Genomic DNA, 26980 nt, shown 5'->3' with positions numbered 1-26980 from the left:
CAGATGGCAGTATACCTAATGAAATGGTGATTAATTTAAATGTATAATCTGGAAATATGTAAAACTTGAAGTATTTTTTGTCCAGGCAAAGCTACTCATTGGGCTTCGGTTTCCTCATCTCTAAAATGGAGTGGATGAGATGATGTGATAACTGCAGTCCCTTCTAACTCTTAAATTCTTTTCATTCTCACAGATTTACTCTATCATTGTTATTCGTGTAGGAAACGTTTTAGGGAAGAAAAATTACACTTTAAAATTAATTTAGTTTTCTATACAGTTGTTTTCTTTACTCTTGAAAAGTTATGACAGCTTTAATGTCTCTTGTCTTCTGTAATTTTTTATTTCTAAACTCCTGTCATTTCCAAGCTTTAACTGTACTTTATCAGAGCCTTCATTTCCGGTATGTGTTATATGCCCTCAATGTATTCATTGACTATTCTGTAATTTCAGTTTGTCTGTTGCTTGTCAGAATGTTTCAAGTAAAATAAAAAATTAAATGTATATAGTCAGAAATTCTTTGTGAAAAGATAAACCGTCTAGTATTAGATACTGAATTTTAGAGAGGCTAGATTTCCACTAGAGTAATTACAATTGTCCCTTAAAATTGTCCATGTACACAATGCAGCTAATTTATCTGATTATTTGTGGCTCCTTTTTCTTTTTTTTTTTTTTATTATACTTTAAGTTCTAAGGTACATGTGCACAACGTGCAGGTTTGTTACATATGTATACATGTGCCATGTTGGTGTGCTGCACCCATTAACTCGTCATTTACATTAGGTATGTCTCCTAATGCTATCCCTCCGCCCTCCCCCCACCCCACGACAGGCCCCGGTGTGTGATGTTCCCCTTCCTGTGTCCAAGTGATCTCATTCTTCAATTCCCACCTAGGAGTGAGAACATGCAGTGTTTGGTTTTCTGTTCTTGTGATAGTTTGCTGAGAATGATCGTTTCCAGCTGCATCCATGTCCCTACAAAGGACATGAACTCATCCTTTTTTATGGCTGCATAGTGTTCCATGGTGTATATGTGTGTGGCTCCTTTTTCAACTGATTTCCTTTCATAGTCCCTTTTATATCCTGGACATGAGATATTTCTTATACTTAGTTTTATTAAGGAGGATTTTGATGACAAACTTCCTGTGAATTTTATGTAGTTGAATTCTTTGCACATTTGATTCTCTGGGTGAGAAAGAATATGAGGAAAAGTCTAGAATCATATTAAGTAAAGTATTTCCTAGGAGCAATTATAAATTTTACCTTAGCTGCAAGGATCTCTGGCAGCTTCCCCTAACTAACCAAATGTACTGATTTGGCATTGCAGTGCTTTACTAAATTCAACTGCATTCATTAAGGGTTAGTAGAAAAGAATTAATACTATGATAAAAATATATATGCCGAACATGATTATTTAAAAAGTAGACTTAAAATGATTAAATAAGATGGATGACACAGAGTTCATAAAGAAAAAAACCTCCAGGGAAATGAGAAACTCTTAAACTCAAGTTATTAATGTAATAGCTATGGGCATTCATCTTCTATTGAAGAGATAATCAGCCAGTAATACTGAAACAACGTTCTAAAATACGCCCATCTCAGTATTAAACCTGGTCTGTATGTCCATGTTTAAATAGCATTTCTTCACATTTCCCTGACCAAAAACGTTTTGTGCTCTTTAGAAGTGGTAGTTCGTGCAAGCATTGTTTTCTTGCGGAGAGCACTGGCCTCCCTAGTCACTTTGAGACCAAAGCCCTTCTTCTGGTTTTGCACTTTTGAGCTGTCTGAACCTGGGCTAGTCTCTTAGCTTAGCAGTCCTCAATTTCTTCATCTGGAAAATTATAGAATGAGAATGAGTGACCTAAGGGATTCTGTAGGAACGGCAGTTGTTCATTACCAGCTAGAGCTCTGTCACACCCAGATTTTCTGCAGTTCCTTTTTCCTCAATAAAAAATCTTGAGTGTCGTCACCAAAGTGACCCCACATTCAAACTAACTAGTAGTTATACTGAAGTAAGCAGTTGTCCTAAACTACTAAGCACACACTAACTTTCTATGCCCACTGTTGGGCAAACATTTATTTAATCACATGTGGCAGGTCTAGTACCCTTAAAAAGTTTATGGAGAGGAGTGTATTGTGGGTTAGGGGTGCGTTGGGGTACAAAAGACCCAGGTCTAGCCAGGCTTTCATTGACAGAAGTGATTTACATGTTTGTAAATTTTATATATCTCAGGAGAAAAAAAAAAAAGGAAGCTTAAGAATGAGACCACTTTGTCCCTCATGAATTAACACTTGGTTACATAGATTAAAATAACTGGTTCCTTCTTTCTTGTTCCCATCTGCTGGTTGTTCAGGCTTTTATAGTAGTTTATCACTGATCATTATTGAGGGAAGTGTGAGTAGTATGTATAGAATCCATTGAGTTACATTTCCTAATGAGGACTCTGGCTAAAAAAGACTTTAAGGTAAGCTGCAAAGGATCACCTACCACACAAACTTCTGCTGCTGCTGCTGAACAGCAGCACTCCAGGTGAGTGCAACTGACATGTCTTCTGCTATGTCACTATAGAGAAACTTGCTAGACACTTACATAGCAAAAATAACATGTGACCATGGAAGAAGAAAAAGCCAAGCTTGTCTTGTTTCTGACCTGGAGAACTGAGTAGAAAGAGTGTTATTCAGCAAGATTGAGAATAAGGGAGCAGAAGCAGGTTTGGGAGGCAGTTTTTTACTGTTGAATTTAGATTGTCTGTAGGAGATGTTCAGGAGGCAGATACATGTATGGACCTGGAGCTCACGGAGACTGCTGAGTATCGACAGCTCGTAGATGTAGTTAAAATTGGATTTGACTGAAAGGAAGTGTTCCTAGTGTGAATGGAGGAGAATTGAAGACAGAATTCAGAGAAATATCAGTAGGTAAGGGAGAGGTTGAAAAAGTGAAGTCTGAGGAGGTGTGGGAGCACACTTACTAGGAAAGAGAGATGCCACCCAAGCCAAAGAAGGGGTTTCAGAGGGGAAGGAGTGCTAGTAGCTGCAGAGAGAGCCTCTCAGAGGCAGCCTAGTAGAGGCCCAGGGGCAGAACCCACATTGCCAGGAAAGAATGAGCTCCAGGAAATCTGCTCTGCAGAGAAACAGAATCAGAACTGTGAAAATTAAATATCAGATAGAGATATTTAATTTTTAAGATATTTAATTTTTTTAAGCATATTTCTCAATTTAGGAAGGGAGATGTGTTTTCCAGGGACTTTGGTACTCTGGGGAAAAGATGATAAATTTTGTTCATAATTATATACTTAAGAATAGAGTGTTATTGATGTGAGCTTATGAACCAAAAGAAAAATCTGCAATGCTTTAAACGTTAGTGAGACGGAGAAAAAAAAGATCTGTGAGAACAGCCATTATTATCCTCAAATGGGGAGGTTTGGAAACATGGCCTCCAAAGTCCAGTAGAACTGAGTTAAAATCCTAGCCCTCCACTGATTAGCTGTGTGGACCCCTAGAAAAGTTGTGGTAGTGGTGGTGGTGGTTGTTATTTGACCTTTCTGAGTCTTATTTCCCTCGTTTGATAAAGGAAGGGACTTTTGATGATTAAATTACCTAACACGAGAAACATAGGCACTCAGCAAATGGTAACCTGTATCACTCTAATTATACTCTGCGGTCACACAAAGGTAGGTGCAAAGCTACACTCATGAATCTCCAGGTCACTAACTGATTTGCATGAGTTTAGTCCTGTGAACCTGACTTTTGTTTAAATGTAACATAATAGCAAAATATAAATTGGCTTAGAAATAGATCTGTGGGAATAAAGTAGATTGCAATAATGATAATGCTTAAGTATAAGGTGGAGTGAAACTATTACACACCATACATTAGTCAATAAATGCCCCTAAATATTTAAAGTGTATTGAAACGCTGATCACACTCATGTGGTTAGCCTAAAATGTAGGTTTGTTTTCTGTCACTGAACATTTCCCTCTGTGTCCTCACCTTGTTATCAAAATAAAAATAATTAGCACATAAGGTATAGTTGTGGATCATGCGTTTGTTTATGGACAGCAAGAAAATCTTCTACGGAAAAAGAGGAGAAATAATAAAGCATAAATCTGAAAATGAGAATAAAAATGCCTACCAGCAAGATATTCTATACTCTGAACATTTATTTGTGTAGGCCTGCCTATCAGAGTCAAACTGGAATGTATTCAGTGGTGAGAATACAGGATTAGGAATGACACAAGGGAGTGGTGCCTAGAAAGAAGGAAGAGTTTAAGAGATTATAAGGTAGTAGTATCGGCCAAGAATTTGGAGGTCACAACTGGCAGCCCATGGGTGCAATCTGGCCTGGAGACTTACTTTGTTTGGTGCAGTAATTTTTTTTTTTTTTTAATCATATTGGTTGCCAACATTGAAATGTCAGGAGATTTTACATTTAAAAAATGTTTCTCAGCCAGGCATGGTGGCTCACACCTGTAATCCCAGAACTTTGGGAGGCTGAGGCCAGAGGATTGCTTGAGACCAGGAGTTCAAGACCAGCCTGGGCAAGATGATAAAAACTTGTCTCTACAAAAAATTAAAAGATTAGTTAGGCATGGTGGCGTGCGCCCTGTAGTCCCAGCTACTCAGGAGGCTGAGGTGGGAAGATCGCTTGAGCCCTGAAGATCAAGGCTGTAGTGAGCTGTGATTGTGCCACTGCACTCCAGCTTGAGTGACAGAGTGAGGCCCCATCTCAATAATAATGTTTCTTGGACTTTTGGAAAGCCTGGGTCTGGGAGCATCGAACTCTGTGGCAACACTGACCTGAAGCTGAGCTGAGGCTGGCCCCCCTCTCCCCAGTTCCCATGGCTGCTTCCCTCACTGGCCTTGATGCTGGGCTCCTGGCTCACAATAAAAGGATGTATAGAGGACACAAAAACAAATAAGTGGATATTTTAAATGAACTATTTTCCAGTGATAAGATCTGGGACATTATGGGGAAAAAGAAGTCCAAACTTTTTGTTTTTCGACAGTCGCACACTAAGAATTCTATCTTACTTTTTATGGAGGGGCCTTTACAAAATTATTTATACTTACATACAAATATTTAGTATTTGCTCATGTGTTACTTTTCTCTGTAATCTTTTTAATCTTTACACAAACCGTCTGAGGTAGGTATTGCTAATGTTATTTTTCCATTTTACAGGTAGACTATAAAATACATTCACTGGGTGCCATGCTCAGGCCATGAGTGATTAGATTAAGGCTTAGAAAGCAGTGCTTAGGGCTTTGTATTTAATGCCCTTCCCACCGCATACTACTGCTTCCATGATTTTCAGTGTAGTTAAAACATGAACTTAAATGTTAACTTTTCCTGTCCTAAAAAAAAAAAAAAAAGCTTGAAATTTTGGTTTTTCTACCTGATATAACTTAAATACAAAGTTTTATGGTATATTAACCTATCTGGGAAACATTTTCTACCCTATATGACATTGAAGCATACCAGAAATTCTGAATTATAACACAAAATTTTATACTTTATAGTTCTGGTTTGTTTTATTACTTAAAAAAATTATAATACCCACAGACAGAAGTACCTGTCTCATACATGTATTGCTCAATGTATTTTTCACAAAGTCAACACACCCATCACAAACTGATCAGCATCCAAATCAAGTGAAAAAACAGTACCAGCTCCCCCAGAAGCTCCACTGAAACCCCCATCAGTCATTTCCCACTCCCAGCCCCACCCCCCAGCCCCCATCCCAGCGATCTCTCCTTCTTAAAGCATGCAAAGTAATTGTGTTCTTAAGTAAAGGGAAACCTCAGTAGGAACCTTTGCTCTCTTGATCTGTTCCTTAAGAAATATGAAAAGTGTCGCCTTGGACCAGACCAGAGTCTGCACCTGACTGTGCCATGCCTGTCCAATGAAACAAAGGGTCCTTTTGTGAGAGGTCAGGCCCATTCACTTCTTTACCGTGATCCTAACACAAGACACAGATGCATACTGACCATTTCAGACTACCTGTTTACGTCTTATATGGTTCTAGTGCCCAGAATGTACTTAAACTTTACCCTTTCTTTTTATAAAATGACAGTATTCTGCCAGTCACTCCCAAATTGTTTCAGTTTAAAGGTAAGTGCTTTCTGTGATTTCAAGTAGTCGTCCAGATGTGTTTAGAATAATTTTAAATGTGCTTAGTGTGAGTGCTATGTGATTTCTAGTAAAAATGTCATTTTCTAATAGCTTTCTCAAATTTAGAAAATGATATAGTTCCAAAAGTTCTTCATTGTTATAGATTTCTTAAAGTTAATGAGTAAAATTGTAGTTTGTTATGAGTGTTTTACTTATTTCTAAAATAAGGTAAAACTCCCAAGTGTCTTTCTATAATAGCATGATATTATCCTGTGGTTACATGAATACCTCAGTTAACAAGCCCGGTTGGAGTTTACCCAGATGCTAGGTTAGCCAAGCTTTCCAAGTAATTGAGGATTATGCTGGGAACACAGCTCACTGATCCCTCCCTCTGTGAAAAGAGGGGCATAATCTGAAATCCTTTGTCTCAGGAGCACTGTTCTTTTTAGTTAACCTTTCGTTTACGTATATTTATGAAGACAACTATCAGTCATAAGTCTTAAATCTAGTAATCTTCCCATTCCCTTTCAAAGTGAAGTTGTTTCTGATAATTTTAGCTACCCATAATGTATACCTGGCTAGGCATGATACACAATACAAGTCACTCAAAGGGGAAAATCAGGCCAGGCATGGTGGCTCACGCCTGTAATCCTAGCACTTTTGGAGGCCGAGGCAGGAGGATCACCTGAAGTCAGGAGTTTGAGACCAGCCTGGCCAACATGACGAAACCCCGTCTTTACTAAAAATACAAAAATTAGCTGGGTGTGGTGGTGGGTGCCTGTAATCCCAGCTACTCGGGAGGCTGAGGCAGGAGAATCACTTGGACCCGGGAGGTGGAGGTTGCAGTGAGCCAAGATTGTGCCACTGCACTCCAGCCTGGGTGACAGAGCGAGACCCTGTCTCAAACAAAAACAAAAAACGGGCGGTTGGAATCATGCAGACAAAAACAAAGCTTAAAAGTAAATAGTAACTACCTCGTGTTAACCCTACGCAGTCTAATCAATCATCATTTGAAATAGCTGTCTGCCCTGGTACCATGTTCCTTTCTCCCACATTCCTCTCTTGCATACATTGCCCCATGACCTTGGATTAACCTAAATCTAGTTCTTCCTGAGTAACTTCTGAAACTCTTTTTAAAATCTCAAAGCTTCACTTACTTAGGACTTCCTGTCCTCAGTGGGAATGCTATTAGGCCACGCCTTTGCAAATTGGCCTGAGGATGACACTAATGTTTATTACTAAGGTGTACTATGTAAACATCCTCTTCCTAGCCTGGAATTTCGCATTTTATATTTTTACCAGAAGAAAGGTGAGGTAAATTTTAGAGGCATTGTTTTCCAACCATGATTCTGTCAAGTATCAATCAGGCTTTATCCTTAGCCAAACAGCCACTAGAAAGCTGACCACCGAAAGCTAATTACAGCGTTGAAGGGGATATGGTCTGAAGCAAATATTGCCGAGGTGAACTTTGTACAAATGTTATTTGAAGGAGTAAATGGCACTGATTACTGCTTCACATATTTTGGAAACAGTTATAATAGACTATAAATAAAGTTATAATTTAAGTGTGTAAATGAAAAGTATGGGGGGGAAATCTAATGAGAAACCTAATATTTTAATGACAATAAGAGTATTTCACCCAAAATTTGAAAGTTAAAAAAAAAATTTCAGTGTAGAATAAAGGTTAAAACTAATATTTTCTGCCTATATTTAATAAGCATTCCATGATTTACTATCAGTCTATCAAATCCATAGACAGCTTCTTTTATCATTTGGATTAGCTGGCCAGTAGCCAGATAGAACAATTTCTGCCTCTGTCTGGTTTTCCTTCTGTTTTTAATAACCATGAGCAAACCATTTAAACTATCTATGTTCCTTTGTCTTTTATCCTGGAATGTAAATAATTATACTTACCTTCCTCATGACTATCAGTGAATTGTTCTTCTGAAGTGATTCTAAATCCCTATATTTTGGAAAATGAACGTAATATATAGATATGATTATGTTATAATGCTACAGTAGACAGAAAGCTTTTTAAACTTTTCTCAAGGTTAAAAGCACTCTGAGACAACCAAGAAAGAGTATTTAATTTTTTTTCCATTGCAACCTTGGCATGGGTGCTAATAAGAATTTTGGAAATCCTAGTCATTGAAATAGAGTGGCATGCGTAAAATCCTTGTTAATATAGTAACTTGATATTCAGGATAGATTATGCAGTGTTCTTTGGCTTCAATATTTGAATTAATATTTTTATGGTTTTTTTAGATGACACAAATTATGACAGCAATATCAAATCCCTAGTTCTTTAAAAAGAAAGTCTTACTCTTCTCTGATGGTTAATTTTGTCACAGGATGATGAATTTTCTAAAACTGAGGAACTACAACTGGAAGATGTGGATGAGGAAATTAATGCTGAAAATCTGGAAAGCAAGAAGAAAATTGTGGGAGATGATGAAAGTGTTCCTACAGGTTCCCACAGTAAAACAGAAGGAGCAGAAAGAACCAGTGATGGTAGCTCAGCTGAAACCATTGAAAAGGTATGATGCTAGGTGCTTAAATCCTGACATCCTGGGAGAAAACATACAGGTTCTCTAGTTTCTGCAGAGGACAGATCCCAGTTGCCTTTGGAATCAGAAATACTTCCATGAATATCTTCATTCATGTGCCATAGGAGAAAGGCTTTGTCTTATTTGTGAATTAAGCAAACTTTGTCTCTAGCACACTTTCTAGAATGCTGCATGGTAGCATTCTGCCTCCTGCATAAGTGGAAGTAGAGTGGTATGGGCCAGGATAGTACAGTATTGGGAAATTAACCAAGAAGTTCAACACTCAGTCCTTGAAATGTTGAAAGTGCAAAGTTAGGAGCCCTGGCACTGGTGGCAGAAATGGGTGTGTATGTGTATGCACACTTGTGTATGTTTTCATGTGTGAATGAATGAAAGTTGGTGATAGCAGTATTTGAAGTTGTGATCAGTTCTTCAAAGGTGCAGCCTGGACAAAAGTATGTATAAGGCCGGGCGCGGTGGCTCAACCCTGTAATCCCAGCACTTTGGGAGGCCGAGGCGGGCGGATCACGAGGTCAGGAGATGAGACCATCCTGGCTAACACGGTGAAACCCCGTCTCTACTAAAAATACAAAAAACTAGCCGGGCGCGGTGGCGGGCGCCTGTAGTCCCAGCTACTCGGGAGGCTGAGGCAGGAGAATGGCGTGAACCCGGGAGGCAGAGCTTGCAGTGAGCTGAGATCCGGCCACTGCACTCCAGCCTGGGTGACAGAGCAAGACTCCGTCTCAAAAAAAAAAAAAAAAAAAAAAAAAAAAAGTATGTATAGAAGGAATAGGAGAAGATATCACTAAGGAAGCAAAAATCACCCTGAAAGTGGAGCTAGAGATGCCCAAAACATAATCTCTTCCATTGTCAGTTTTGACCAAGAGTGACCTTGCTAGGAGATAGTTGGTAGGTTTGAAATCATTTATTTGCTAACATTACTGTGGATTAACTTCAGAAGTATGGAATTCCGCAACCAAAACTGAATGACATTGTACTCATTCATTTTTGTTTTCATTTTTTTAGCCTCTCATGCAGAACACTGAGTTAGTCATACCTTCTAGTTGATGAAACACTGTCATCATTGGTCTGTGCAAGGCTCTTCTCATGTAAATGTATTCTCTTTTAGCTCCATTCCCCTTCCCCTTTTTCCCTAACATAGACAACCACTGAAACATTTTTGTCGTTTTATTTGAATGTGTATTTGTGAAACATGTGTGCATACATGTTTAATTTACAAATTGGCATTGTGCTAAAGGTCATTCTTCTCCTTGGTTCCTTCTTTATCCAAGACTCCTTTCTCTCACTAAGAAAAAAAAATATTCTAGCAGTTACTGTTTTCTTTCAGAAGAAGAAAATGATTCTGTTTATAGGAAACATTTATGAGTTCAGGTTAGGGTGGTCCCTAAGATTATTTAACACAGCAATCATTAAATACCAATTTGACACTGTAAAATGTTGAGACGAGTCATATGCCAATTAGCGTTCATGAATCTTCTTTGAGGAGAATTCTTGAGTCATACAGTGCTTTTAATCACACAATTTTAAGCCAGGAGGACATTTGGAATCAGTCAGCATCTAAGACCCCTCGCTTTACAAGAGCTCAGCAAAGTGAAGTAATTGTCACATGTTTATGTCGTTAGCTAGAGGCGGACTCTGGAACCTGCTTAAAGATTCAGACTAAGTTTTCTAGAACAGCACAGAAATGGTTTTTGTTATATTGCTTTGTTACTGTTTATAGAAAGAAAAAGCCAACCTGGAGGAACGGGCCATTTGTGAATACAATGAAAACCCAAAAGGTATGAGCATGTTTGATAACATACATACATACATGCATAAATATATATGTGTGTGTATGCCATAATTGAGTAATTATAAGCTTACATGTAAGTTTACATATATGTTATAATTTTTACTGTCATATGATCCTCATAACAAGCTATGAAATATGTGATACAGACTTATCTGTTCTTATATATAACCACCACAGCTTCTTCACATACAAATATTTGCATTATTCATGGCTACTTATGTGTCATTGTTAAGGATTTTTTTTTTTTTTTTTGAGACAGAGTTTCACTCTTGTTGTCCAGGATAGAGTGCAATGGCGTGATCTCGGCTCATTGCAATCACCACCTCCCAGGTTGAAGTGATTCTCCTGTCTCAGCCTCCCGAGTAGCTGGGATTATAGTCGCGTGCTACTACGCCTGGCTAATTGTTGTATTTTTAGTACAGATGGGGTTTCGCCATATTGGCTAGGCGAATCTCGAACTCCTGACCTCAGGTGATCCTCCCACCTCGGCCTCCCAAAGTGCTGGGATTACAGCATGAGCCACCGTACCCAGCTGGTGTTAAGGAATTTAAGCAGCCTTTTTACTACCTTTTCTCTCTTTATTGAATCAGTATTATTAAATCAAGATTTTGCCCCAAATTCCAATTTGTATCTCTAGTGCACACTGCCAGATTCCATTGCCCAACCAAGTTGGGACTACTGGGCTGGCCTAAAGCTACAATGGCCACCCAGTTATTTACCCCTGAGGGCCCAGACCTGAGTCTTTTACCGTAAACACTGAAGAGAAGTCCTTTCCCAAGCCTACCTATTAGTGTCAGAGAACAGGTGCTGTAGAATAGAAGCAACTGTGATTGCCCTTGCGATCTATATAATCTAGACCCAAATCATCTGTGTTTCTGTAGTACGACTCCCACATTGTTTCCACACCATCACGCTGCAGTATGCATTTTACTGTGTTCTCATAAAAAAATAACTATCTGGGCGGAGCAAGATGGCCGAATAGGAACAGCTCCAGTCTCCAACTCCCAGCGCGAGCGACACAGAAGACCCGTGATTTCTGCATTTTCAACTGAGGTACTGGGTTCATCTCACTGGGTAGTGCCGGACGATCGGTGCTGCTCAGCTGCTGCAGCCCGACCAGCGAGAGCTGAAGCAGGGCAAGGCATTGCCTCACCTGGGAAGCGCAAGGGGGAAGGGAATCCCTTTTCCTAGCCAGGGGAATTGAGACACACAACACCTGAAAATCGGGTAACTCCCACCCCAATACTGCGCTTTAAGCAAACAGGCACACCAGGAGATCATATCCCACACCTGGCCGGGAGGGTCCCAAACCCACGGAGCCTCCCTCATTGCTAGCACAGTAGTCTGTGATCTACCGGCAAGGCAGCAGCGAGGCTGGGGGAGGGGCGCCCGCCATTGCTGAGGCTTAAGTAGGTAAACAAAGCTGCTGGGAAGCTCGAACTGGGTGGAGCTCACAGCAGCTCAAGGAAACCTGCCTGTCTCTGTAGACTCCACCTCTGGAGACAGGGCACAGTAAACAATAACAAACGCAGCAGAAACCTCTGCAGACGCAAACGACTCTGTCTGACAGCTTTGAAGAGAGCAGTGGATCTCCCAACATGGAGGTTGAGATCTGAGAAGGGACAGACTCCCTGCTCAAGTGGGTCCCTGACCCCTGAGTAGCCTAACTGGGAGACATTCCCCACTAGGGGCTGTCTGACACCCCACACCTCACAGGGTGGAGTACACCCCTGAGAGGAAGCTTCCAAAGCAAGAATCAGACAGGTACACTCGCTGTTCAGAAGTATTCTATCTTCTGCAGCCTCTGCTGCTGATACCCAGGCAAACAGGGTCTGGAGTGGACCTCAAGCAATCTCCAACAGACCTACAGCTGAGGGTCCTGACTGTTAGAAGGAAAACTATCAAACAGGAAGGACACCTACACCAAAACCCCATCAGTACATCACCATCATCAAAGACCAGAGGCAGATAAAACCACAAAGATGGGGAAAAAGCAGGGCAGAAAAGCTGGAAATTCAAAAAATAAGAGCACATCTTCCCCAGCAAAGGAGCGCAGCTCATCGCCAGCAACGGATCAAAGCTGGACGGAGAATGACTTTGACGAGATGAGAGAAGAAGGCTTCAGTCCTTCAAACTTCTCAGAGCTAAAGGAGGAATTACGTACCCAGAGCAAAGAAACTAAAAATCTTGAAAAAAAAGTGGAAGAATTGATGGCTAGAGTAATTAATGCAGAGAAGGTCCTAAACGAAATGAAAGAGATGAAAACCATGACACGAAAATACGTGACAAATGCACAAGCTTCACTAACCGACTTGATCAACTGGAAGAAAGAGTATCTGCGATTGAGGATCAAATGAATGAAATGAAGCGAGAAGAGAAACCAAAAGAAAAAAGAAGAAAAAGAAATGAACAAAGCCTGCAAGAAGTATGGGATTATGTAAAAAGACCAAATCTACATCTGATTGGGGTGCCTGAAAGTGAGGGGGAAAATGGAACCAAGTTGGAAAACACTCTTCAGGATATCATCCAGGAGAACTTCCCCAACCTAGTAGGGCAGGCCAACATTCAAATCCAGGAAATACAGAGAACACCACAAAGATACTCCTCAGGAAGAGCAACTCCAAGACACATAATTGCCAGATTCACCAAAGTTGAAATGAAGGAAAAAATCTTAAGGGCAGCCAGAGAGAAAGGTCAGGATACCCACAAAGGGAAGCCCATCACTTACAGCAGATCTCTCGGCAGAAACTCTACAAGCCAGAAGAGAGTGGGGGCCAATATTCAACATTCTTAAAGAAAAGAATTTTCAACCCAGAATTTCATGTCCAGCCAAACTAAGTTTCATAAGTGAAGGAGAAATAAAATCCTTTACAGATAAGCAAATGTTTAGAGATTTTGTCACCACTAGGCCTGCCTTACAAGAGACCCTGAAGGAAGCACTGAACATGGAAAGGAACAACTGGTGCCAGCCATTGCAAAAACATGCCAAAATGTAAAGACCATTTAGGCTAGGAAGAAACTGCATCAACTAACGAGCAAAATAACCAGTTAATATCATAATGGCAGGATCAAGTTCACACATAACAATCTTAACCTTAAATATAAATGGACTAAATGCTCCAATTAAAAGACACAGACTGGCAAACTGGATAAAGAGTCAAGACCCATCAGTCTGCTGTATTCAGGAGACCCATCTCACACACAGAGACATACATAGGCTCAAAATAAAGGGATGGAGGAAGGTTTACCAAGCAAATGGAGAACAAAAAAACGCGGGGGTTGCAATACTAGTCTCTGATAAAACAGACTTTAAACCATCAAAGATCAAAAGAGACAAAGAAGGCCATTACATAATGGTAAAGGGATCAATTCAACAGGAAGAGCTAACTCTCCTAAATATATATGCACCCAATACAGGAGCACCCAGATTCATAAAGCAAGTCCTTAGAGACTTACAAAGAGACGTAGACTCCCATACAATAATAATGGGAGAATTCAACACTCCACTGTCAACATTAGACAGATCAACAAGACAGAAAGTTAACAAGGATATCCAGGAATTGAACTCATCTCTGCAGCAAGCAGACCTAATAGACATCTATAGAACTCTCCACCCCTAATCAACAGAATATACATTCTTCTCAGCACCACATCGTACTTACTCCAAAATTGACCACATAATTGGAAGTAAAGCACTCCTCAGCAAATGTACAAGAACAGAAATTATAACAAACTGTCTCTCAGACCACAGTGCAATCAAACTAGACCTCAGGACTAAGAAACTCAATCAAAACTGCTCAACTACAAGAAACTGAATAACCTCCTCCTGAATGACTACTGGGTACATAACGAACTGAAGGCAGAAATAAAGATGTTCTTTGAAACCAATGAGAACAAAGATACAACATACCAGAATCTCTGGGACACATTTAAAGCAGTGTGTAGAGGGAAATTTATAGCACTAAATGCCCACGAGAGAAAGCAGGAAAGATCTAAAATTGACACTCTAACATCGCAATTAAAAGAACTAGAGAAGCAAGAGCAAACACATTTGAAAGCTAGCAGAAGGCAAGAAATAACTAAGATGAGAGCAGAACTAAAGAGATAGAGACACAAAAAACCCTCCAAAAAATCAATGAATCCAGGAGTTGGTTTTTTGAAAAGATCAACAAAATTGACAGACCACTAGCAAGACTAATAAAGAAGAAAAGAGAGAAGAATCAAATTGACGCAATTAAAAATGATAAAGGGGATATCACCACCGACCCCACAGAAATACAAACTACCATCAGAGAATACTATAAACACCTCTACGCAAATAAACTGGAAAATCTAGAAGAAATGGATAATTTCCTGGACACTTACACTCTTCCAAGACTAAACCAGGAAGAAGTTGAATCCCTGAATAGACCAATAGCAGGCTCTGAAATTGAGGCAATAATTAATAGCCTACCAACCAAAAAAAGTCCAGGACCAGATGGATTCACAGCTGAATTCTACCAGAGGTACAAGGAGGAGTTGGTACCATTCCTTCTGAAACTATTCCAATCAATAGAAAAAGAGGGAATCCTCCCTAACTCATTTTATGAGGCCAACATCATCCTGATACCAAAGCCTGGCAGAGACACAACAAAAAAAGAGAATTTTAGACCAATATCCCTGATGAACATCGATGCAAAAATCCTCAATAAAATACTGGCAAACCGATTCAGCAACACATCAAAAAGCTTATCCACCATGATCAAGTGGGCTTCATCCCTGGGATGCAAGGCTGGTTCAACATTCGCAAATCAATAAACATAATCCAGCATATAAACAGAACCAAAGACAAGAACCACATGATTATCTCAATTGATGCAGAAAAGGCTTTTGACAAAATTCAACAGCCCTTCATGCTAAAAACGCTCAATAAATTCGGTATTGATGGAACGTATCTCAAAATAATAAGAGCTATTTATGACAAACCCACAGCCAATATCATACTGAATGAGCAAAAACTGGAAAAATTCCCTTTGAAAACTGGCACAAGACAGGGATGCCCTCTCTCACCACTCCCATTCAACATAGTGTTGGAAGTTCTGGCTAGGGCAATTAGGCAAGAGAAAGAAATCAAGGGTATTCAGTTAGGAAAAGAAGAAATCAAATTGTCCCTCTTTGCAGATGACATGATTGTATATTTAGAAAACCCCATTGTCTCAGCCCAAAATCTCCTTAAGCTGATAAGCAACTTCAGCAAAGTCTCAGGATACAAAATTAATGTGCAAAAATCACAAGCATTCTTATACACCAGTAACAGACAAACAGAGAGCCAAATCAGGAATGAACTTCCATTCACAATTGCTTCAAAGAGAATCAAATACCTAGGAATCCAACTTACAAGGGATGTAAAGGACCTCTTCAAGGAGAACTACAAACCACTGCTCAGTGAAATCAAAGAGGACACAAACAAATGGAAGAACATACCATGCTCATGGATAGGAAGAATTAATATCATGAAAATGGCCATACTGCCCAAGGTAATTTATAGATTCAATGCCATCCCCATCAAGCTACCAATGAGTTTCTTCACAGAATTGGAAAAAACTGCTTTAAAGTTCATATGGAACCAAAAAAGAGCCCGCATCTCCAAGACAATCCTAAGTCAAAAGAACAAAGCTGGAGGCATCACGCTACCTGACCTCAAGCTATACTACAAGACTACAGTAACTAAAACAGCATGGTACTGATACCAAAACAGAGATATAGACCAATGGAACAGAACAGAGTCCTCAGAAATAATACCACACATCTACAGCCATGTGATCTTTGACAAACCTGAGAGAAACAAGAAATGGGGAAAGGATTCCCTATATAATAAATGGTGCTGGGAAAATTGGCTAGCCATAAGTAGAAAGCTGAAACTGGATCCTTTCCTTACTCCTTATATGAAAATTAATTCAAGATGGATTAGAGACTTAAATGTTAGACCTAATACCATAAAAATCCTAGAGGAAAACCTAGGTAGTACCATTCAGGACATAGGCATGGGCAAAGACTTCATGTCTAAAACACCAAAAGCAACGGCAGCAAAAGCCAAAATTGACAAATGGGATCTCATTAAACTAAAGAGCTTCTGCACAGCAAAAGAAACTACCATCAGAGTGAACAGGCAACCTACAGAATGGGAGAAAATTTTTGCAATCTACTCATCTGACAAAGGGCTAATATCCAGAACCTACAAAGAACTCAAACAAATTTACAAGAAAAAAACAACCCCATCAAAAAGTGGGCAAAGGATATGAACAGACATTTCTCAAAAGAAGACATTCATACAGCCAACAGACACATGAAAAAATGCTCATCATCACTGGCCATCAGAGAAATGCAAATCAAAACCACAAGGAGATACCATCTCACACCAGTTAGAATGGCGATCATTAAAAAGTCAGGAAACAACAGGTGCTGGAGAGGATGTGGAGAAATAGGAACACTTTTACACTGTTGGTGGGATTGTAAACTAGTTCAACCATTATGGAAAACACTATGGCGATTCCTCAAGGATCTAGAACTAGATGTACCATATGACCCAGCCATCCCATTACTGGGTATATACCCAAAGAATTATAAATTATGCTGCTATAAAGACACATGCACACGTATGTTTATTGCAGCACTATTCACAATAGCAAAGACTTGGAATCAACCCAAATGTCCATCAGTGACAGACTGGATTAAGAAAATGTGGCACATATACACCATGGAATACTATGCAGCCATAAAAAACGATGAGTTTGTGTCCATTGTAGGGACATGGATGCAGCTGGAAACCATCATTCTTAGCAAACTATCACAAGAACAGAAAACCAAACACCACATGTTCTCACTCATAGGTGGGAACTGAACAATGAGATCACTTGGACTCAGGAAGGGGAACATCACACACCGGGGCCTATCATGGGGTGGGTGGAGGGGGGAGGGATTGCATTGGGAGTTATACCTGATGTAAATGACGAGTTGATGGGTGCAGCACAGCAACATGGCACAAGTATACATATGTAAGAAACCTGCACGTTATGCACATGTACCCTACAACTTAAAGTATAATAATAATAAATAAATTTAAAAAAAAAGAAAAAAAAAAAGAAAGAAAGAAAACCAGAGGAATAAGAACCACAAGAAACAAATAGAAAACAAATAATAAAATGGCAAATTACCTTAAATGCAGATGGTCTAAATATGCCAATTAAAAATAAATAAAAAATATAACCCAGTTAAAAAAATAAAAATAAATAACTATCTGTAATATTGGATATCTGATCTAAACTTAAGTGAAGAATGAATAGTTTCCTTAATCCTATTCCTTTTAACTTCTGCCACAAGAGTTATACAATATTTTAAGCAAGTGTTATAAAATGTATCACCTGTAAGTATACTTAACATATAGCCTAAAGCACTACAAAGAAATTAAATATAAGCTTTAAGTAGTTGATAATATAAAATTAAAACAATGCATATGCTTCACAAGTATACTTTAAAGATAATTATTCAGATATAGAACATGTGGATTAATTTGAAACAAAAAATAGCATATCCATTTGAGTACAAAGAATGTAATTATAACTAGGTTAATTTTTAAAGTAATTCGTATTTTACAGAAGTCTCTAACATTTACTATTACCTTTGTAGCTGTATTTGGATACTGGTCATCTAAACATTTACAACTTTGTTGAGGTCATTCTGGGCTTTTCACTTTACCTCAACTTTTCAGGAAATATGCAGTGTAGATATTGTCCACTACTCCAGGGGTGAGCTCTTTTCGTATTACCCCACAACTCAGGGTTCATAGACTTTCACTGAGAGCATCAGGTCTTTTCTTTTCCCTATTCGTTAAAACTGGTATTTCTGAATGATCCAATTGTAGGATACATGCTTGGTGATGCAGAGAGCAGTTCATTAGAAATCCTAGAAAATAGTGAATCAACACCAAGCAACGACATGAAAAAAACACAGAAGGTAAGTGAAATAAATTGTCTTTTTTAATGCTAAGACCAAAGTATTGAATTGTTCCTTTTACTTTTCATATGGCGATCCACATAATGTAACTATCTTAATATGAGTTTTTATGGCCCCGAAACTTGAAGAATTTCAGGTGATGTCACATATTTTTAATATACTACCTTTCCTTTGGTTAGCATTTGAATGAAGATCTTCTTTTCATCCTTTTACTTTAACTTATGTTTTACATGTGTCTCTTGTAAATGACCTATACAGCTGGATTTTGTCTTTGACATTTTTAACATGCATACCTAAAATCTAAAGCTCATCAGTATTCCTATCTTTTTTCCCAAATAATGCCAGGACCTTAGAAGAATATTCTTGCCTATCACCTCTTCTTTCTTATTTTAGAAGTTATGTTACCCAGTATTTAAAATTTTTTAACATCACAAATCATATGTTTTTAATAATTTTTATACTACTTTTTTACTCAGCTGTCCTTTCTGGAATTCTTATTCTTCCTGAAGAAATATTTTGGAAGTTCCTATCACAGGTGTCTGTTGATAGTTAAAACTTTTAGTTTCTGTTCACTTGAAAATATCTTTATTTTACCATAGTTCTTGAATGATAGTGTGACTGGTTGACAGTTACTTTCTCTTAGTATCTGCTCCCATTATTGCTGTCTATAATTTCGCTTTAGTATAATTGCTGATAACTTTGTATATAACCTACCATTCTCTATGGCTGCTTTTTAGATTGTCTTTGATGTTTTCAGTTCACTATGAGAGATGCTTGAGTATGGAATTTTTTTTGTTTGTTTGTTTTTTGTTTTTGAGACGGAGTTTCACTCTTGCTGCCCAGGCTGGAGGTGCAATGGCGCGATCTTGGCTCACTACAACCTCTGCCTCCCTGGTTCAAGCGATTCTCCTGCCTCAGCCTCCCAAGTAGCTGGGATTACAGGCATATGCCACCACACCTGGCTAATTTTGTACTTTTAGTAGAGACGGGGTTTCTCCATGTTGGTCAGGCTGGTCTCGAACTCCTGACCTCAGGTGATCTGCCTGCCTTGGCCTCCCAAAGTGCTGGAATTACAGGCTTGAGCCACCATGCCCAGCAGATATGGATTTTTAAATTTTAACTTACTTGGAATTTATTATGACTCTTGAATCTGAGAATTCATGTCATTTGTCATTTTTTTTTTTAATTATCATCCATTATATATTTGAATATTTTCTCTTCCCCCCTTTCAAATTCTGATATAAAACTTTTTATTTTATGGTACATGTCTTTTAATATCACCTTCATATTTTCTATGTGTAAGTGATATTCTGGGTAATTTCAGGGCCTTCATCAATTCCATAGTTTCTCTTCAGCTGAGACTACTTGGCTATTTAACCTACCTATTAAGTTTTAATTTCAGTGACAACATCTTTCACATTTTAAGTCAAGTTGTATTTTTGTTCTTTTTTAAATCAATCTGGTCTTTTAAAATCAGTATCTTGTTTTGTGTGTGTGTGTGTGTTTTTTTTTTTTAATTCTAGTCCTTTAAGCACACTTAGTTTACATTCTATATTTAGTCATTCCAATGTCATTCTTAGGAGTCTAAACATGTGTGTTGCTTTGGCTGACTTGCTAATGGTGATTTGTTTCCATATGTGTTTTGAAATTTGTATTGTGAGTTCATGTTTCACTGGGACTTTTTTTGTGGAAATCCTTTAAGGCCTCAGAGTAAATCCATCTCTAGAGAGTTTGCATTAGCCTTTATTAGCTCTGGAGTGACTGAGGGACCACTTTAAGTTCATTTCTCATTTAAGGGTTGACCACAATGTTTGTAGGTAGACTTATATTAAGGGCATAGTACTTAGAAGGTCCTCACATTATGTAAGGTTCCCCTCATTTTGTGAGATCAAATTGTTTCAAAGTTAAAGGTCTAAGTTATGAGTCAGCAGATGCTATTTCAGTTCTTTTTTTCTTTTCTTTTTTTTTTTTTTTTTTTTTTGAGACGGAGTCTCGCTCTGTCGCCCAGGCTGGAGTGCAGTGGCCGGATCTCGGCTCACTGCAAGCTCCGCCTCCTGGGTTCACGCCATTCTCCTGCCTCAGCCTCCTGAGCAGCTGGGACTACAGGCGCCCGCCACCTCGCCCAGCTAGTTTTTTTTTTTTTGTATTTTTTAGTAGAGACGGGGTTTCACCGGGTTAGCCAGGATGGTCTCCATCTCCTGACCTCGTGATCCGCCCGTCTCGGCCTCCCAAAGTGCTGGGATTACAGGCTTGAGCCACCGCGCCCGGCCCGCTATTTCAGTTCTTAATCACCTCTGGGGCTTCCTGTTCCTTCTTTCTTTTTTGGTCAACAAGAATTTCCCTTAGTTTTTGGGGAGATTGCCTGCACATTATAAAATTTTATTTTTTATACTTAATCAGCATTTCTTGGTATTTTATAGTAGCAGACTTTTTGAAGTTGTATATTTCTTCACCTTTTGAAGTTGTGTATTTCTTCACCATAGCAAGAACAGGAGTTCTTCCATTTTAATCCATAGATCCTTTTTCTAGACTCTTACTTTTTGGTTTACCACTTTTTGCCCTAGTTTCTCCACTCTTTAAAGCTGGAGGTAAGCTATTATCATTAGCACTATTTTTATTTCTGGAAGAGCCAAATTTTCACCTGGTTTTTGTTTCCTGCTTTTTGTTTTGGCATCTTGTCAAAACCATTATTTGTGTTACCGCTCTTCAAGAATCCTATTTTCTTCCTGGCTACATTCTCAAAGGGCCTAAATCAAATGAAACTTTTGTCACCTTCATCTCTTCTGCATGTGGCCCTGTTGGCCACTCCCTTCTTGATGTATTTTTCTCTCCTGACTTCAGAGCTGCCTAGTTTTCCCGATTTTGTACGTACAAACCTTGGTCCTCAGTTCTAGCTCCTCTTCTGCCTGCCTCTCACTCTGCTCTTTTTGTCTCTTTTCTTATATTCTGTTTTCTACCTGCCTGGAATCTCTGGGTTATCAGGGCTACTTTCATCTCTTGCTTATATTCTACGTATCTGTAGCCCCAGCCTCCCCTGAGCAGCAGCTCCACATATTCGACTGCCTACTCAGACCCACACACACAGGCTCACAGCCATCGTTTGGCAGCACTAACTTTTTTTTTTTTTTTTTTGAGATAGAGTCTCGCTCTGTCGCCCAGGCTGGAGTACAGTGGCACGATCTTGGCTCACTGCAAGCTCCACCTCCTGGGTTACGCCATTCTCCTGCCTTAGCCTCCCAAGTAGCTGGGACTACAGGCGCCCGCCACCACCTCTGGCTAATTTTTTTTTTTGTATTTGTAGTAGAGATGGGGTTTCACTATGTTAGCCATGACGGTCTCGATCTCCTGGCCTCATGATCCGCCCGCCTCGGCCTCCCAAAGTGCTGGGATTACAGGCGTGAGCCACCGCGCCGGGCCAAGCAGCACTAACTTTTTGCCAGAAGTTCTCATCTACAGGAGTGGGGAGGTACATTGTTCTCCTTCAGAATATTACAATAGAAATTCACTGTAGCTGCCATACACTGAGAATCACAGACATGTCCTGAAAATTACCCCTCCTGGATACATTGAAAAGTTACAATAGGTAATATTCTAATTTTAATATATTTTTTCTCTTACAAACTTAACAAAGTGAAACATTAAATTTGTTCTTTGAAGAAAAAGATAATATATCACCAAGGTGTTGATGGTGTTGAATGTTAGACCCTGAGAGGTCTTGTGGTTTTAGGGTGGAATCCTGACTGCCTTTTGGTGAAAGGAAAAATACAGGTGCTAAGAATGCACCTTAATACATGTGGTAACCCATAAAGAGATGATGAAATCATGTTCATACTTGTTGAAAATGATATCCCCTAAATACTGTTAAGTGAATGTTTCACTTATGGAAATGAGTATTTGTGTGTGTGTTTTTTTCCTAGATTTTTCTATTCAAAAGGGTCCCCTCAATGAATCAAAAGATGGTCAAGGATAACGATGAGCCGCTCTCAGAGATAAAATCCATAGGAGAGCAGATCATTTTAAAAAGCGATAATAAAGATGCTGACCAGAACCACATGAGTCAGAATCATCAGAATATTCCACCAGCAAATACAGAGAGAAGATCAAAATCCTGTACAATACAATAAATATATATTTATGTTTTCACAGTCACCAAGTGTACTGTAATTTATACTTGAAAAACATTATAATTTATGAAGGAAAGTTTCTGATGGTAATCTTTTAAAGATATAAGTCAACATGTTTTATTCGGCTTCTATCAGTGTGACCAATTTTGATATTTATTTATGCTAATATTTTTAACAAGTTGTTTCAAAATATGTGTATCTCAATTTCTCCCTCAAGTGTTGTGGCCCTAACTGTTCGGTGTTGCAATAAAAAATATATTTTTATACATTGAAAATTGAAATAAGATATTTCATAGTTTTTACTAAACAATTTGACTTCTTTATAATTTTATAAGGCAATATTTGCAATCTCATGACACTGTAACAGTTTTTGATGTATTTACAGTTTTTACAAAACTGAGGTAAAATTGTTTATAATGAACATATTTTAATAACCTGTATCTGGTCAGTTCCACTGTTAAAATTGATGAGTATTAATAAAATTACGAGGTGCTTGGCATTAGCAATTGACAAAATGGGGGCAAAAATAATTTTAAAATATAGACGTATGCAAAATGCATTTACCCCTGAGTAAAGAAAATTTCATTGCAACTGTATAAACAATACATCTTGTGGACAACTGAGTGCAGAAGTTTCTTTGCTTCCCACTCCTTTCTTTTTCTTTTTTTCTTTTTTTTTTTTTTTTTTTTTGAGACTGAGTCTGGCTCTGTCGCCCAGGCTGGAGTGCAGTGGCCGGATCTCAGCTCACTGCAAGCTCCGCCTCCCGGGTTTACGCCATTCTCCTGCCTCAGCCTCCCGAGTAGCTGGGACCACAGGCGCCCGCCACTTCGCCCGGCTAGTTTTTTGTATTTTTTAGTAGAGATGGGGTTTCACCGTGTTAGCCAGGATGGTCTCGATCTCCTGACCTCGTGATCCGCCCGTCTCGGCCTCCCAAAGTGCTGGGATTACAGGCTTGAGCCACCGCGCCCGGCCTTTTTTTTTTTTTTTTTTTTAAACAGAAGCTCTGTCACCCATCTGGCACAATCTCAGCTCACTGCAACCTCCGCCTTCCGGGTTCAAGCGATTCTTCTGCCTCAGCCTCCCGAGTAGCTGGGACTACAGGCACACCCCACCACACCCAGCTAATTTTTGTATTTTTAGTAGAAACAAGATTTCACCATATTGGCCAGGCTGGTCTCGAACTCCTGACCTTGTGATCCGCTTGCTTCAGCCTCCCAAAGTGGTGGGATTACAGACGTGAGCCACCGTGCCCAGCCCCTACTCCTTTCTTTATGGAAGTGATTTGCCATGAAAACATTGCAGATTATGTGGTATCATCTGGAGCGTTTGACCATTCCACCCATCACCACCATAGGAGAGTTGAACATAGCTAGGCTTGCTCATTTCAACTGTCTCTGGCATTGACAGTAGTAACCACATTTGGTTCAGTCACACAGTGCTCTGCCACAAAGAATAGGAATGATAAAGCTCCTAAGTCTTGTGTCATTCCATTTTTGTGTTGCTATACCTACCTGAGGCTGGGTAATTTATAAAGAAAAGAGGTTTAATTGGCTCATGGTTCTGTAGGCTGTACAGGGAGCTTAGTGGCATCTGCTCAGCTTCTGGTGAGGCTTCAGTTAGCTTGTACTCATGGCAGAAAGCAAAGCGGGAGCAGGCACGTCACATGGTAGGCGAAAGAGGAAGCAAGAGAGAGAGGGTGGAAGTGCCACATTCTTTTAACCAACCAGATGTTACATGAACTCTGAGTGAGAACTCACTCATTATGGGAGAGGAAGGCACCAAGACATTCATGAGGGATCTGCTTCCATGACCCTAAATACTTCCCACCAGGACCCACCTCCAACATTGGGGATTACATTTCAAGGTGAGATTTAGAGGGAACAAACATCCAAACCATATCAGGTCTACTCTGATAGAAACATTGTTTGTTTATGCTCTCAGGTACTACTTATTCAATGGAGCAAACTATCTTCATTTTCCCCATTCTAACTTGTGAATAGAACATTTTCTTCTTTAGTCACAGTGACCATTGCTCCATTTAAACAAAGAAAAAGAAACTTTGTCTTTGCATTTCATGCACAGGGGTTGTAAGGATGTTAATTCAGAATAGATGTGATTTTGAAATCTTAAAAAGTAGTCTTCTGTGTAAATGTTACATTTAGTAGAATTTTAATTTTATTAAAGGTAAATATAATAAAAAGTGGCTATTGCAATGACAGTACAATATTGCAAAAATACTAAAATATAAACTACAGGAGTCAAGTTGAAGTAAAGCTCACAAGTGGTAGTAAGATATGTCAGTTGTGGTAGGCAGAATTCTAAGATGACCCCCAAGGTTCTCACCTGCTGGTGCCACATGCTCTCAATAATCCCTTCCTCATGAGTGTGGGTTGGACCAGTGAATATGATGGCATGTCATGTCTTTGCTTAGGTTACATATTGTGGAAAAGAGAAAATATTTTGCAGATGTAATTAAAATTCCTTGTTAGTTGACTTGAAGTTAAGCAAAAAAGAGATACTCCTAAGTGGCCATGACCTAATCAGATGAGCCCTTTCTAAGAGACTCTAAAGGTCTGACATGGAAGAAGTCAGAGAGATTCAAAACAACAGAGATGCTCTCCTGTTGGGCTTGAAGAAGCCAACTGCCATATTTATGGAGAGGGCCATGTGCCAGGGAGTGGTGTACAACCTTTAGGATTGGAAGGCCTCAGTCCTACAACTGCAAGAAATTTAATTCTGCTAGCACCCAGTGAGCCTGGAAGGGGAACCTGATCCTCAGATTGGACCACAGCCCTGGCTGGCACCTTGATTACAGCCTTGCGAGACCCTGAGCAGAGGACCCAGTTGGGCAGTACTCAGACTACTGACCCATAAAAACAGTGAGATAATAAATACATGTATCTGTCCGCTAAATTTATGGTAATTTATTGTGCAGCAGTACAAACTAATAACACTTGTATTATGGGACCGAACCTGTCCGTATGGTGGCTTCCTTCATCAAAGCCAACAGGGAAGGGTCAATAGACTCTGCTAACAAGACAGAGGTCATAATTTTAGGTTACATGATCATGAAAGCGACATCCATCTTTGCCAAATTCTGCTGGCTAGAAGCAAGTCACAGGTCCCACCCACACTCAAAGTGAGGGAATAGCACAAGGGCATGAATACCAGAAGGCAAGGATCATAAAGATCATCTTAGAACCTCCCCACTGTACTGGTCATTTGGCCAGTCATTCAAAGAGAGAAAGGGACAGCTTAGAGACCAAGGAAATCAAATAGCTTTTAGGCAAATAGCTTATTTCCAAAGAAAGGATTAAGTCCAGACACTTGGAGGAGGTGCATGAGACAAACCTTACCAAGAAGATGAAGTCTCCCTGCTTTGTTAGAGGCCTCAAAACAATGGATACTTTTTAATAAGGTGATTTGTTGAAAATCATCAACACCAAGAGATCATTTTAATAATAAGGGTACACATTTTTATAAAAACCACTATAAAAACATACCAGCCATCTGCCCTTGGGCTTTGAATACTTGTATTATATTTCTTTTCTAGATTTGGTTCCCTATCTGGCATTTACATTGAAGAAATACCAAGTATCTCCTATATGCCAGAAACTAAGAAAACAAAGCTACAGTTACATGTGAGTGAAATGAAGAAAATGGGGTGTGACTCTGATGATCAATAAGAGATATTATGGCAATTTAAAAACCTATTTTCTAAATGAATGGACACTAAACTTAAAATATATCTGAGAACTCTTTAAAAACACAGAAGAGATAATCGATAGAATTGAACATAATGATCAATTTATACTAGTTTCAAAAATAAATGGAGTTGCATTTACTGATAACTTATTTGAGACAGGGTCTTGCTCTGTCACTCAGGCTGGAGTGTAGTGGCGTGATCTCAGCTTACTGCAACCTCTACCTCCTGAGCTTAAGTGATCCTCCCACCTCAGTCTCCGAAGTAGCTGGGATTACAGGCATACACTACCACAAGCAGCTAATTTTTGTATTTTTTTGTAGAGTTGGGGTTTCGCTATGTTGGCCCGACTGATCTCAAACTCCTGGGCTCAAGCAATCTGTCTGCCTGGGCCTCCCAAAATGCTGGGATTACAGGCGTGAGCCACCGCTCCTGGCTGCCCTTACTGATAACTTTATAGCTTTACAAAAAGTTAAATTATTTCTTCTAATCCCCAAACTATTCATATTTGTTATCTTTCCTATTCATTCCTTTCTCCTCTCTATAATGGTATGACTTTACACTTTCTTACTGACCTTAATGGGACCTGAAAAATAGAATCCATTGACTTGAGCATTAGGGAATCATTGACATTGTTCAGATATATTATGAACAATTGACATTGTTCCGATATATTATGGATCAAATGTTAAATAGG

At 39.2% G+C, this 26980-nt stretch overlaps 1 protein-coding gene across 1 annotated transcript in view; it reads left to right on the top strand.

Annotated features, from left to right (window-relative positions):
* The window catches only part of LOC126947460 (X-linked retinitis pigmentosa GTPase regulator-like), a 71723-nt gene extending 48689 nt beyond the window's left edge, over window positions 1–23034 (top strand). The window contains 4 exon segments of the mRNA XM_050778096.1: window positions 8457–8642; window positions 10393–10450; window positions 18365–18456; window positions 22374–23034. Coding sequence (XP_050634053.1) covers window positions 8457–8642; window positions 10393–10450; window positions 18365–18456; window positions 22374–22580 — 543 coding nt within the window. The 3' untranslated portion in view covers window positions 22581–23034.
* Window positions 23035–26980: the final 3946 nt, after the last annotated feature.

Source organism: Macaca thibetana, unplaced genomic scaffold, assembly GCF_024542745.1.
Source record: "Macaca thibetana thibetana isolate TM-01 unplaced genomic scaffold, ASM2454274v1 unplaced_scaffolds600, whole genome shotgun sequence".
Classification (NCBI taxonomy): domain Eukaryota; kingdom Metazoa; phylum Chordata; class Mammalia; order Primates; family Cercopithecidae; genus Macaca; species Macaca thibetana.
Note: the sequence above shows the minus strand (reverse complement) of the source record. Positions and strands in the feature narration are given on the sequence as shown.